The 14,073-nt window shown below is 38.2% G+C and overlaps 1 protein-coding gene across 1 annotated transcript in view; it reads right to left on the bottom strand.

The window, feature by feature from the left end:
- Positions 1-14,073, bottom strand: part of LOC124596391 (integrator complex subunit 4) — a 108,005-nt gene that overhangs the window by 19,398 nt on the left and 74,534 nt on the right. Inside the window, exons 10-13 of the mRNA XM_047135516.1 lie at positions 13,893-14,015; positions 9,676-9,811; positions 8,289-8,422; positions 5,571-5,744 (exon numbers count right to left, since the gene is read on the bottom strand). Coding sequence (XP_046991472.1) covers positions 5,571-5,744; positions 8,289-8,422; positions 9,676-9,811; positions 13,893-14,015 — 567 coding nt within the window. The remainder of the gene's footprint in view (positions 1-5,570; positions 5,745-8,288; positions 8,423-9,675; positions 9,812-13,892; positions 14,016-14,073) is intronic.

Below are 14,073 nucleotides of genomic sequence, written 5' to 3' on the forward strand. Positions count from 1 at the left end.
TGAGCAGGGCGTCATGTGGTAAAGGAACAGGAATTATGGAGAGTCGGTGAAGGAAATGGTTGGTGTCTTTTTATTTACAAGGGAGGGTTACTTGTAATAGGCTGAAGGTTTTGGTACACAATATCAGAGATTCTCTCTGCAGGGACACAGTAATTGACCACAAACTGGCATTCTGGGTTGCTAGGTTTATGGACTTTTGGAAGTGCATAGAAGGTAGTAGTGCAGGAGTTGTGGGGACGAGAGGGGACAGAACTTTGGAGACATGATCTGGGATGGGCCTTAGGATTTGAGAAGGGAGATACTGTTGGATTTCTGGAATGGAGTCACTGTAGCAGAGTAGGAGGACATATCTAACAGTTGGTGAAGTCCTCTGCCAGGTAACCCCTGAGGTTCATAACAACAGCACCTTTATTAGCAGAAAGGATTATCAGGTCAAGATCGGTTTTTAGGTAGTAGATTGCATTTCCATGGTGAGTGACTGATTCGGGGAATGATGGTGAAGTAAGGTTCAAGGTTAGGAAATTCTGGAAAGTTAATATGGGGTGAAATACGGTTGGTTGGAGGAGTGAACTGAGTCGGGCAGGGTTCAATAACAGTTTCAGATTGAGCCTGATTGGAAGGATTGGTGGTGAAAAAATGTTTCCACTATAGGGACCAGTAGAAGAAGAGATGGGACAAACGTTAAGGTCTTTGGAAATGACAGATATTTCTGTGGGACAGAGAATTTTGGAGGAAAGTTTCATGACTGTGTTATCGGTCTGTTTAGCCTTTTGATTCTGTATGGTAGTGGGCGGGATTTCTGAGGGTGTCACAGATGTGTCTGCAAGGATGGGTTAATTAGCTATGAGGGGATGCAGGAGAGATTACAGGCTCTTGTAGAGGTGGTGGATACTGGTAGTCCACAGCAGGAGTAGGTGCTGAACAGATTCGAGAGTTTTTTTAGGTGGCATTGTGCACGTGTTTTCGTTCCTGAAGGGCAAGGGTTTCAGTCTGGGAGATAGGATGCAGGAATTTGAAGAGTTTTGGACCTGATTTATATGCTTTTACAGAACTAGGTTGGTGAGGGCTACCTCTTTTCATGCACTGAAATGAGGAATTCTCTATCAATATCCTCCCCACCTGTCCCACAATAGCATTCTGTCATCCACCGAACCTATGCAATATGGTTGTCCATCCTTTCTCCATTCCTACTCCAACCCCTTGACTCATGACTCGTACTGCTGCAACAGACATGGATGCAAGACCTGTCTCATACATGTTCCCATTACCACCTAGTCCTACCACCTAGTCCAGTCCTGTCATAGGGATCTCCCATCCTGTCGTCACAAGCAGGCCTATCTGTGAACGCAGCCAAGTGCTCTAAAAACTAAATTGCAACCACTGTACTGTTTTGTACATGTTTTGTACTGACAAGCTGTCTGTCTGCACGAACAGCCACTACCAAACTGTGGCCAAGAGACAACTGGACCACTCAGTTGCTGAATGTGATGGGCTTCACCTGAATGACTGCTTCACAACTTGTACCATCTGAATCCTTCCCACCAACACCAGCTTTTCTGAACTGTAGAATGGGACTTTCCTTGCAACATATCCTTCGTTTCTATAATCCCCAGCCTCAACCTTCACTAGTTCCTATTCTCTGCCTACCTATTTACTTACCCACTCCCACCCAAGCACTACACGCACCTTCTATTCCGCCAAAGCACCTAAAGTCTTTGCCCCTTCTCTACGTCTCTTCTCTCCCTACTCTGCACCTAGCAGCCCTATCCCGCCCCATCATGCCCCTGCACACACTCACAGGCAGCACAACATCGTTCCCCACCCCTACCCTGCTATCCCTCTTTCTCCCCACTCCACACCTCCTCCTTAGCCCCACCACACACTTCATATTGCTGCTTACATCAGATGCAGTCACAGTCAGGCCACAGTGGCTGGAGACAGTGGCCATACGTGTGTGAGTTGTGCTTGTGTGATGTGTGTGTTTTCTATTTGCAAAGAAGGACTTTTTTTGTCTGAACGCTTAAATGTTTAGCAGTCTGTAACTCAATGCCTCCTCTATATGGAGAGCAGCAATCTACCCCTGTCATGATATTGTTTTGTTATTCCATCCTGGACTTTCCACTGTTTAACACATACACTATGTGATCAAAAGTATCTGGACACCCCCAAAACATACACTTTTCATATTATGTGCATTGGGCTGTTACCTACTGCCAGGTACTCTGTATCAGCGACCTCAGTAGTCATTAGACATCATGAGAGGGCAGAATGGGGTACTCCGTGGAACTGACGGGCAGGGTCAGGTGATTGGGTGTCACTTGTAACATACATCTGTACGTGAGATTTCCACACTCCTAAACATCCCTAGGTCCACTGTTTACGGTGGGGTACTGAAGTGGAAACAAGAAGGGGCACTTACAACACAAAAGCCTACAGGCCGACCTTTTCTGTTGACAGACAGAGACTGCCAACAATTGAAGAGGGCTGTAATGTGCAATAGGCAGACATCTATCCAGACCATCACACAGGAATTCCAAACTGCATCAGGATCCACTGCAAGTACTATGACAGTTAGGTGAGAGGTGAGAAAACTTAGATTTCATGGTCGAGCAAACCCTCACATCATGCCAGTAAATGTGTAAGGAGCGTAAACACTGGACGATTGAACAGTGGAAAAATATTGTGTGGAATGATGGATCACGGTACACAATGTGGCGATCCGATGGCAGGGATGGCGAATGCCAGCGTGTGTGGTACCAACAGTAATGGAGGTGGTTGTGTTATTGTGTAGTTGTTTTTCATGGAGGGGGCTTGCACCCCTTGTTTTGCGTGGCACTATCACAGCGCAGGCCTACATTGATGTTTTAAGCACCTTCTAGCTTTCCACTGTTGAAGAGCAATTCGGGGATGGCGATTGCATCTTTCAACACGATCGAACACCTGTTCATAATGCACGGCCTCTGGTGGAGGGGTTACACGACAATAACATCCCTGTAATGGACTGGCCTGCACAGAGTCCTGACCTGAATCCTATAGAACACCTTTGAGATGTTTTGGAATGCCAACTTCGTGCCGGGCCTCACCAACCAACATCAATACCTCTCCTCAGTGCAGCACTCCATGAAGAATGGGCTGCCATTCCCTAAGAAACCTTCCAGCACCTGATTGAAAGTATGGCTGTGAGAGTGGAAGCTGTCATCACGGCCAAGGGTGGGCCAACACCATATTGAATTCCAGCACTACCGATGGAGGGTGCCACGAACTTGTAAGTCATTTTCAGCCAGGTGTCTGGATACTTTTGATCACATAGTGTAGTAAATTGTCGTCTAATGATTATGCAGCCCTAATTACAGTTCAAAAGAAATTTGGTTCATCCAAAACTATTATCTGTTGTCAATCTGCGAGCCACTGAATGCGCTGTCACCTCACTAGAATAATTAAATGCCCTATGGCTCATACTGCTGCTAAACTGATTATTTGACACCATCATATCTACTTGCATGCCAGTTTCGTTTCTTATGTAATCAAGAAGCTTACCAGCTGGTCAAAGAATACCGAGTGTATTGTATTATAATCTGCTCCATTGCATGAAAAGTTACTGAGAATCAAAGTCCAAAACCCAGATAGGTAGAGAATACATAGAGGGACATGTTATTCAGCCCTTCCTGCAACGCCATGCGTGCTACTAGCTGCCATGTTTTGGGAAATCATTGTGCTGTGTATGATTTTTTTGAAGAACACAGTTTCTGAATATCTTTTTGAAATCATGACAGCCATGTACTCAGAGTATAAATGCATGCACACAACTTGAAAATAGATTGAAGATTGGTTTTTGACAGTAGCAAGAGGCATTACTCCAATAATGTTTTTGTTGCTTCATGGCAGATTAAAACTGAATCTTGAACCAAGAATCAAACTCGGGACCTTTGCCTTTTGTGGGCAAGTGCTCTACCAACTGAGCTACCCAAGCACAACTCATACCCCGTCCTCACAGCCTTACTTCTGCCAGTACCTCGTCTCCTATCTTCCATTCTGGAAATTTTTTTATTGCTTTCTATAAATTTTAAATGAAGTGTGCTTTCACATTAGGAAATATGGATTACAGACAAAAAGGCCTGTAATTTTCTGTGAACAGACAGTTACTTGTTTTAAATTATAACTTCAAATTATAACAGAACCCCTTGGACGCAAAGTAAGAAGTGCAAATTACTCTATGAAAGTATGCTTTTATATGTGGACAATCATTTTACAAAGTTTGGGTCTACAACAGCTAGTTATGTATTTTAATTCATAGCTTAATCATGCAAATAAAGTAAAATGTGCAACGTTTAAATTAGTCTGATGCTGAATCTCTGAATTCAAATGTAGATGGGAAGTCATGAGGCCAGAGTGTGATGCAATACTAACTGTTATTTTAATAAACCTATGATCAACCAAAAGCTTCTTGCTTCTTTGACTGACTGAGTGGCTTAGATCGTAATATACCTGCTGTGTGGAATGGTATTTCCTTGCCCAGTGCTACACAGCTTTTGTTTTGAACTTGATATGAATGATACATACAACTGAAATTAATGTAAACTTTCTACAGAACATTTGTCTCCAAAACATTTGTTATTCTTTGAAAGTTTTCAGTAAAAAAGGGATCCTAAACTAAATTTTAGCATTATATTCAGAGCTATAATTACTAAATGCTAACAATTGTAATTTTGTAATTTCCTTATACACAATCATGTACCACACCCCTTTCTTTTGACTACCAAAAGCATGGGCAGTATTGGCTCTCTAAAGCCAAGCGTAAATTTTGACATGTCACATAAACAAACGGTGATAGGTACCACTGCACATCGTAAATGATCCCAAGCTCATACATGGATTTCAGCATTTTAGTTACTTTAACAATAAAGTAAACATTTGGGAGGTTGGCGAGACCAAAGGCGTACCCATCTTATGACGCACCTCTGATACAACATTCCAAGACAAATGGATACTGTATTGGACCAATGAGGCATGCATTTTTCAGCTTCGCATGCTATACTTCTTCCTGTTTGACTGATACACCAATCCGTCAATGATGTCTGGCGCAAATATAATGTAGCTTCAATTTTCTGACAAACTGGCTCCTTTGTTAAAAGCTACCATATATGACACTCAATGAAGATCATGACATGTTCACACAAAATGCTGATCTTGTGCTAGGAATTTGGATATAATGACATGAAATGTGATGATTTGGCTTGTCAGTCCTAATAAAGACCAAAAATTTTCTCATGCTTCTTCAACATATGACATTTTCCTACCCAGACAGTGCATTTTTGTTGTAAATATCTTTTAAAAAAGCTACTACTGAAAATTACAATAATATCATATGTTTTGTAGAATGCAAATGCATATTTTACATAATAGTGACACCTCTAGTGTCTTATACCTAAACAAGTTCCATCCAACATAATATGGGAGTAATATTTCATGTGAACAAAAAACTGAAGTCCCTAAATAAAGGTCCTGTTGGAAACATTGCTGATGTAAACAAAGTTAGGAGATGGCCATGTAAAGGTGCACTTTGAACAGACCTCTGCCAGCCTTGCAAGGTCTCTCTGAGCAGCAGCCAACAGCTCCGCTCGCACACGAGCAGGACCTCGACGTGCAGCTTCGAGTCGGGAAACCATGGCTTCCAGAAATCTAACAGCAGTGGCATTGGCTTCCTCATCTGCAACTACCTCACGAACACCAGAGGATCCTCCCACCTGTAACATCACAATTACTGGCTGTATGTATGTACAGAAACCAAATTGTAAAACAATAAACAAACAAACATACAAATTAAACCACTGACGCAAACCTTAAAAAAGTATGTATGAAGTTACAGTCTCTGAATGACAGTTACCACTTGGTGGAATTCCTGTTATTTTAGAGTGGCCAAATGTTCACATTTCCTTATGTGATTTACTGCACGAACTGACAAAGTGGAAAATTAAAGCACTGAGAAACAAAGTCTTCAATCCGATCAGTCCGAGTCCTAGGAAATCTAAAAAGGTATCGTTTTAGTAAAAGGCTAACCATTTGTATACAGAATAAAGCAGGAGGAGGGAATCAAAACCATTTTTATGGGAGAATGTGGTCACATATGGTCAGTTCAATCAAAGAATTTGAAGACTAAAGCTTTTCATTTTCAGGATAATCTAGCTCAATAATACTATTCTTTCTCATTTTCTTATTTCCTGACATAGCAGGAAAACTTGTGGTAGTGAAGTGTACTTTGTAAGAGGCCAGCCAGTGGAAGTTACAGTTACCAGATTCACAAAACTTATGTTGGCACCATTGATTCTACAACTGTTTTGCTTTTACTTGTGAGCTGAACTTCAGATACAAAATTATCTGATCACATCTTCATTACTGTTGATCATTACCACACTTCAGGTCATAGAATACTCCTCAAAACGATCTATACTATAATGTTTTACAGCCTAATCTTATCTGCCATCACACTTTGTCATATGATTTACGTTCTTCCGTAATCTGTTTCTGTCAATTATGATACTCCGGTTTTGCCTTTTCACTATCATTCACATACATTATTGTGGGTGGGCAACTTTGACCACTACAATTATCAGCAGTAGTAAAAATAGGAACTTTTGTGTTGTTCTAGTGCCAGAACAGCTGCTAAAGTCTTCAAGATTGCCAGTGGGAAAGCTATTCAGAAATATAGAATGGTCACTACAAAACATATGAGAAAATACAATATTTTCTAAAAAATTGCCTCCACAGCATCTTCAAATATTTCCCTAGAAGTTATATCTGCTACTGCATCCTCTCAAGCTCCTTAGTGAAAGATAAAAATATGTGTTCTTGTGATAGTTGTTCAGGAATGGTTCACAGAGAGATATAGTGACTTCCAGGAAATAAAAAGGATACTCACAGTTAACATTTTCATTTTTGGGAAAACAAATTTGTGGAAATAGTGATAATGGTTGCTCTTCCTCACAATTTTGTAAAAACTGCACCACCATTCAGCCTAGCTTGTTTCTATTGATTGTCTTCACTGGGATTGTGACAATGGACCAAAATAAAGTCATTCTCAATACTCATACTTTAGTGTGGTACTCAAACTTTCCAACTTTTAGCAATAAAATAAAAATTCTAACTGTAAATGTGTGTGTGTTGATGAATTTCACCTCTTTTCTACCAATGACACATCAAAAAATTGATTCCATTCAAACACATTTAAAAGCATCCATTGTTTTAGGCATCATGCGACTCAAATTATTGCGATTTAATGGATTTACCACACAAAGGAACAATAATGCTTTTCCCCTCAACATCCCACAGATGCTAATGAGTACCTCTGGTTCTTTTCAACAAATCTAATGTCTCCTCCAGTTAATTATGGTAGTGTATTATCCAATATGCTTCTGTAATTGCTAACAAAACTCCTACCAATAGCTAGTGAGCACATAATTAAACATAGGTGGTCACAACTGTACTGAATGAGATCTTTAACTGAGCATTCGTGAGATAGATACAAAATTATGGCTGAAAGGCCTAAGGGTTCTTACACCTTTAAATGTGAAATATATCATCTAATCAGGCACTGTCTTTCCTACTCACTTCAACATCATAATCATCAATCTGTCTTTATTGAAGGTAAAACGGCAATTGAGATTGATATGCACATGTAAAAGCCTTTCTTTCCCATTGCAATGGAGTCATTAAGAACTCCTGACAGCCTTCAGCTTTCTAAGTTAAATGATAGCATGTAAAAAATGTATGGTTGCAAGTTAATATGGTTTACCATTCTGAGACAACAAAGTAAGGTGAATAAGAAATGTTTAAAGAACAGTTGTGTTGTGAAATCATTGTAGCATGTTTACACTTTCAGGTGGTATTCTGTTTGCATTTCATCATTTCAAAGAAAAAAAAGAGGATAACATTATTTTCATACTCCCCTACCAGACTCCTTTTCACTCTCATTTTGAAGATAAATTTATTAGAAAGAAAAGACAAAGAAACATCAACTGGAGAACCACAATAGAGTTCAATTAAAACAAAAAATTGAATTCTTTCATTACTGTGTTATGTGCATCACTATCCTCCATAAGGCATCCAGAACATCAAGAAAGTTCTCTCTCTTGTAAGAGAATAACAATGAAGTTTACGCTACGAATAAATTGCATGAAAACAAATGTCAAGAAACTAATAACGAAAATACAATAATACACAATCCAAATACCAGACTAATCAATAAATCATACTATGACAGAAACTGTATAATAAATCTGATTAAAACATACCTTGAGTGCAGGAACTAGATGAGGCATTGTATCTCGGAGATAACAATAATGCTTGAGTGTGTGTTCTTCAAACAACTGCAACATTGTAGGACAATGCTGTGCGGCGTTTAGCACGAGAATGAGAATACTTACATCTAACTCAACATTAAAGAAATATATGGTCTTGGCAATTTTCACACAACTGAAGTGTTAATCCGTTTGGATGAAATAAATTTAAATTACTGCACTGTGCATGAGCAACATGACAACATTGTTTCGGAAGGTACAATACTTCTAAAGGTACTATTAATGATGGCCAGATTTCTTTTCATAATAACAATTTTTGCAATCAAAATACCTGTAATTTAGGGATTACATTTAATTTGACATATCACTCATGTTTTTCAACTTAAAATAATGTAAAAATATTAGTTCTGGTATAGCATTTATATGACTGAGAAATTAATCACACATATATTCAATTTGTCTTATAAAAGTTGCATGCAAAATTTTGAAGGATGGAAATTCAATAATTTTATTTATTTGGACATTTGTCAGGCTATAATGATAATCTCAGTGGTAGTAGCAGAAGTCGGCAAATCTCCATATTTCTATGCAACATAAAACACTGGAGGTGACTGGAAATCCCCATAGGAGAAAAAGGAATGTACTGTGAACAATTTGGGCACCATAATGAAAGATTAAATTAACACATAACAAACAACTGAAACAAACTACAGATCAAATGAAAGAATTAAAGAGGAAGAGAATAATATTACTTCAATGGTATTGACGTTTAATAAAAGAAGCTTTGGCCATTTTGCCCAAGAGAAAACAGAGGCAAAATTGTTTCATGACTGCATTAAAGAAAAAGGCAGAGTGGACAGACAAAAATGAGTTCAGAGGTTTTTCTGAAAAAGGTGGAAAAGACAACGATGCAAAGAAAAAATGGGGAAGGGGTGAAATGATACAATCAGAAATTAAGGGTGTGGTTTGCAAAATGTTGCTCTCAAAACTGTCAAAGGAACCACTAATGACATAAAGTGCAGTATAATAATCAAAAAAATTCTAATAAAAATTACATCAAATGACTTCGATACACTTGTCACCTAATGTGCATCATTTTGCAATACACCAATAGGTCAAGCTGACTGTGTAACTATAATGTCAAAGAAAGGTAGCTTTCCTCCATTATCACAAAAAACTTAAATGTTAAGAAGGATGCTGCTCATGTGATCACTGAATTTTTGCAATGTTCCCTTGTCATACGCCCAAATCAAACAGTAATCATCAATAGATGGATTATTCACTATAAATGGTGCACACTAATATTAGCAGTGGTATTACCATTAATTATTGTGGTGGTAGCAGTAAAGATAAATAACAGTGTTTCTTCTGACAAGGATACAAGCTGGATCTTCAACATCTGGTTCTGGCATATCAAAGAATGGATGTATGGCAAGCAGTTCTGGCACAAGAATTAGTGTCAACTCTGGGTGCTGCTGCCCAACTTTCTGCAGGCAACACCAAGTAGACTTGCGATCCTGTAACATAACCAGCATTTAATGATGTACTAGATTCATTAATGACACAGGGGCTACAGATTCTCAAACACTGCGCACACACTGGAAAGCTATCTAAAATGGCATTTAGGCAACAGCAATGTCAATGCATATAACTAAATACTCAGAGGCTACATGAGCATCTAGTTCAGCTGTTGCATGTATCACACAAGATGTGTTCTCTGCTTTTCTCCAGCATTTGGTTTTAGTTACCACTCTGCAACTGCTAGGGTTTTGTAAGGAAGGAAGATTTTTGATAACAATTCAAATTCCTGTGTCATCAAAATAAAACACTATGTCTGCTTGTGTCTGTATGTGTGGATGGATATGTGTGTGTGTGTGCGCGAGTGTATACCTGTCCTCTTTTCCCCCTAAGGTAAGTCTTTCCGCTCCCGGGATTGGAATGACTCCTTACCCTCTCCCTTAAAACCCACTTCCTTTCGTCTTTCCCTCTCCTTCCCTCTTTCCTGATGAGGCAACAGTTTGTTGCGAAAGCTTGAATTTTGTGTGTATGTTTGTGTTTGTTTGTGTGTCTATCGACCTGCCAGCGCTTTCGTTCGGTAAGTCACCTCATCTTTGTTTTTATATATAATTTTTCCCACGTGGAATGTTTCCCTCTATTATATTGACACTATTAAATTCAGTATATACATCACCACGTTTTGTTAGGTAGAATGCTAATGGGGTTCCAATATCCTCATCCTTCTCTGATGTATGCACTTGTCCACACAGCCAATTATTGAATGGTTTAATACATACTACTGCAGAATCCTTACCTTCAACTAAGGTATTTTTAAAATACATAAAATTATTTGTAATTCAGATATTGGTTTAAAATCCCAGATCCAAGTATTATCACCATGTTACAGTAATTAATCACTCTGCTGTACACTGTTCAACTCTTATTCATCACATCTAAACTGATTGTATGAAACTTTTAATTCCACGTGACAAGGAAAGAGCAGAAATCATCTAAATGACACACATGAAATGGCGAACAGCTAACATCAAGAGTAATATTTCTGGTTTTCAAAAGGAGTTAGTTAGTTAATTTCATGTTCCATGGGGATCATTTGTATGATAAATCATAATGACATGGAACGATCACTTTACATCCATATTGCAAATTAATTTGTAAAGATGGCTATGTCCTGAACATTTATAAGTTTAAAAAAATATATACAGATATCAGTTAGTAATTCCCATCCACTGCCTTTTACACATTACAGCAATAGAACATTTTCTACGGAATAGAAGGAACTGTCAATGAGAGACTTTTTCAGTTTGTTTTTGCTGCCTGTCAGACAGTTTACACCACTGGGTAAGTTGTCAAAAATTTTAGCTGCAGCACGGTGTACTCTTTTTGTGCTAAAGGAAACCTTAAAGTGGAGTTTTTCCTTCTGGTATTGTAATTATGTGCATCATTGTTCCTTTTGAACTACAGTGAATTATTTACAACTAACTTCATAAAGGAATAAATGTACCGTACTGTAAAGCAGTAGCCAGAATTCCCAATTCCTTAAACAAATCTCTACAAGACAATCATGGATAAGCAGCATATATTATTCTTACAGCACATTTTTTAACAATGAAGACTGCCTTTCTTAAAGATAAGTTACCCCAGAACATTATTCAATATGACATTGTTGAATGAGAATGTACAAAATATGTCAACTTCCTGATTTGTTTCGCCCCAAGGTTTGCAATGATTCTAAGTGCAAATGTGGCTGTACCAAGTTGTTTTAGGAGTTACAAAATGTGCTTTTTCGCATTTAAATTCTCATTGGTGTGGAGACCTTAGAATTTTGGCATTTCCACCCTTTTCTTATTTCATTGTCATTTGTTATAATCGGTGTAGTGCCCCTAAATGTGCAGAACTGAATATGTCTGATCTTTTTAAACCTAAGGGTGAGACCATTTGCAGAAAACCAATCAATGATACTTTTAGAAACATTGTTTATCATTTCTCCCATTTCTGTATGTATTCTTGAACTGATTGCAATACTAGTGTCATGTGCAAAAACAACTAATGCTCCTTGCTGTATATTCGACGGAAGATCGTTTACATATGAGGAACAATAGTGGGTGTAAGGTTGAGCCTTGATGAACCCCATATGTGGTTTCTCCTCAGTCGGAATAATAGCCCCTACTTCATTGGTTGAATTACTAAGTACAGCTGTCTGCATTCTTTTGGTTAGATATCGTATTATCCATTGGCTTGGTTTAACACCAGCCCAGCAAAGCTTCAATTTTTCTAGGAGAATACTATGATTCACAGTCAAATGCCTCAGATAGGTCACAGAAAATACTAACTGCCACTATTTTATTATTTAACGCTTGTAAAAAAAAATGGCTCTGAGCACTATGGGACTTAACTTCTGTGGTCATCAGTCCCCTAGAACTTAGAACTACTTAAACCTAACTAACCTAAGGACACCACACACATCCATGCCCGAGGCAGAATTCCAACCTGCGACCGTAGCAGTCCCGCGGTTCCGGACTGCGCGCCTAGAACCACTAGACCACCGCGGCCGGCTAACGCTTGTAAAACTTTGTGAATGAACATGTAAAAGGTATTCTCAGTAGAGCAAGTTTTCTGAAATCCAAAATGTGATTTGCTGAGAATATTATTCTTGCTCATGTGAGATACTATTTTAGAATACACCATCTTCTAAAATATTTTGAAAAATGATGTCTTTAGTGAAACAGGCTGGTAGTTATTCGCATCTCTCCTATCACTTTTCATATGGAGGGGTTTGATAATTGCACATTTCAGTCTCTCTGGAAAAATACCTTGATTTAGTGATGCATTACATATTTCAAATAAGACAGAGCTTATTATATGGGAACAAATCTTAGGTACTCTTCTGAAACACTGTCAACATCATAAACGTTTGTTACACACATTTGCTACCTGCAACATATCATTTATAGCCCATCCATCCCATTCAGAAGTGATGTTATTCCATTCTGCGGCTAACTGTCCTGTCTCTCATGTGACTACATTCCATACAGCCTTAAGTCAAATGCTGGAATTACTGATTTCTGACATTATGTGCACGTTCTTTGATTTTTTAAATGACTTTTCTTAGTAATTTTTCTAGTGTGTAACTACTACTTGACCTCCACTTGTTCTTGCCAACAGACACATTTCCCTTTTCCTTTCACAAGATACTTTAATCCCTTTAGAGAGAGAGAAATATGTGCTCCAACTTCTCTTCTTGTATAAATCTGCTCTTCCATTCCTGCTCTGTGGCACTCACTTTTAACTCCAATAGTGTCCAAGTTGTTCAGAGTTTGAATATCAGTTTAATACCCAAGATATGAAGGATTTATTTTTTGTGACATATAAATGTTGATCTTCGAACTTTATTCTTATTCTGTGAAAAGTTTCATAAAAATCCACCGATCCAATGACAGTAGATGAGCAGTTTACTGCAGAAGAGCTGTTACACTCACAGGGGAAGCAAAAATGTGTAGAAAGATTGGAGTGACATAACAAATGAGTAGACACGTGTAGACTCAAACGGACAGTATCAACTCTGTTTCTTTACTATCGTCCCTCAAACACATTTTTTGGTGAAGCGCAAAATCATGTATTTAATAAACTGATCATGCAGTTGATAAAACTTGTCGCAGCACTATGACAGACTTCAGGATTAAAAAAAAAAAAACCATTTGTGCACTAAAACTCCATTAGAAATTGTTCCTCAGTAACTGGGCAATGTTGTTTATTTTGTGTTGAGGTATTATAAAATATTAGACATAGTGTCAATTTATATGCATATTTGTATTCATTTCTATCCCACCATGACTTTTCACGTGCTGACATTATAAAACAATATGAAGACAAAGCAAATCAAAATAAAAAGATACATTACAAATATTTTAGATTTCACTTTTGTTGGTGATTTAAGCTGAACCAATTAAAATACGGCTGAATATAGAAGCCCATTCTGAGTGTCCAGGCAACATTTACAACTCCAAGTTATGATTGTTATTTTCAACAATATATATCCAGTTTACAAAAATCCTTATTTTACAGAATTTTGAAGAAACTTACAACTGGGTATTTCTTCAAGTTTTCCAACAGTGCTTCAACACACATCTGCAAGCAACCTTTGCTGGAGAGGCGGCATGAGGCAAGCATCTTATGTAGTCCTTCCCTCACATCAATGGAGAAATCCTACAAAGAAAAATAAAATTATGTAGTGTAGTTAAAATGTAAACAAATTACAATACAC

The sequence above is a fragment of the Schistocerca americana genome, chromosome 2 (assembly GCF_021461395.2).
Source record: "Schistocerca americana isolate TAMUIC-IGC-003095 chromosome 2, iqSchAmer2.1, whole genome shotgun sequence".
Classification (NCBI taxonomy): Eukaryota; Metazoa; Arthropoda; class Insecta; order Orthoptera; family Acrididae; genus Schistocerca; species Schistocerca americana.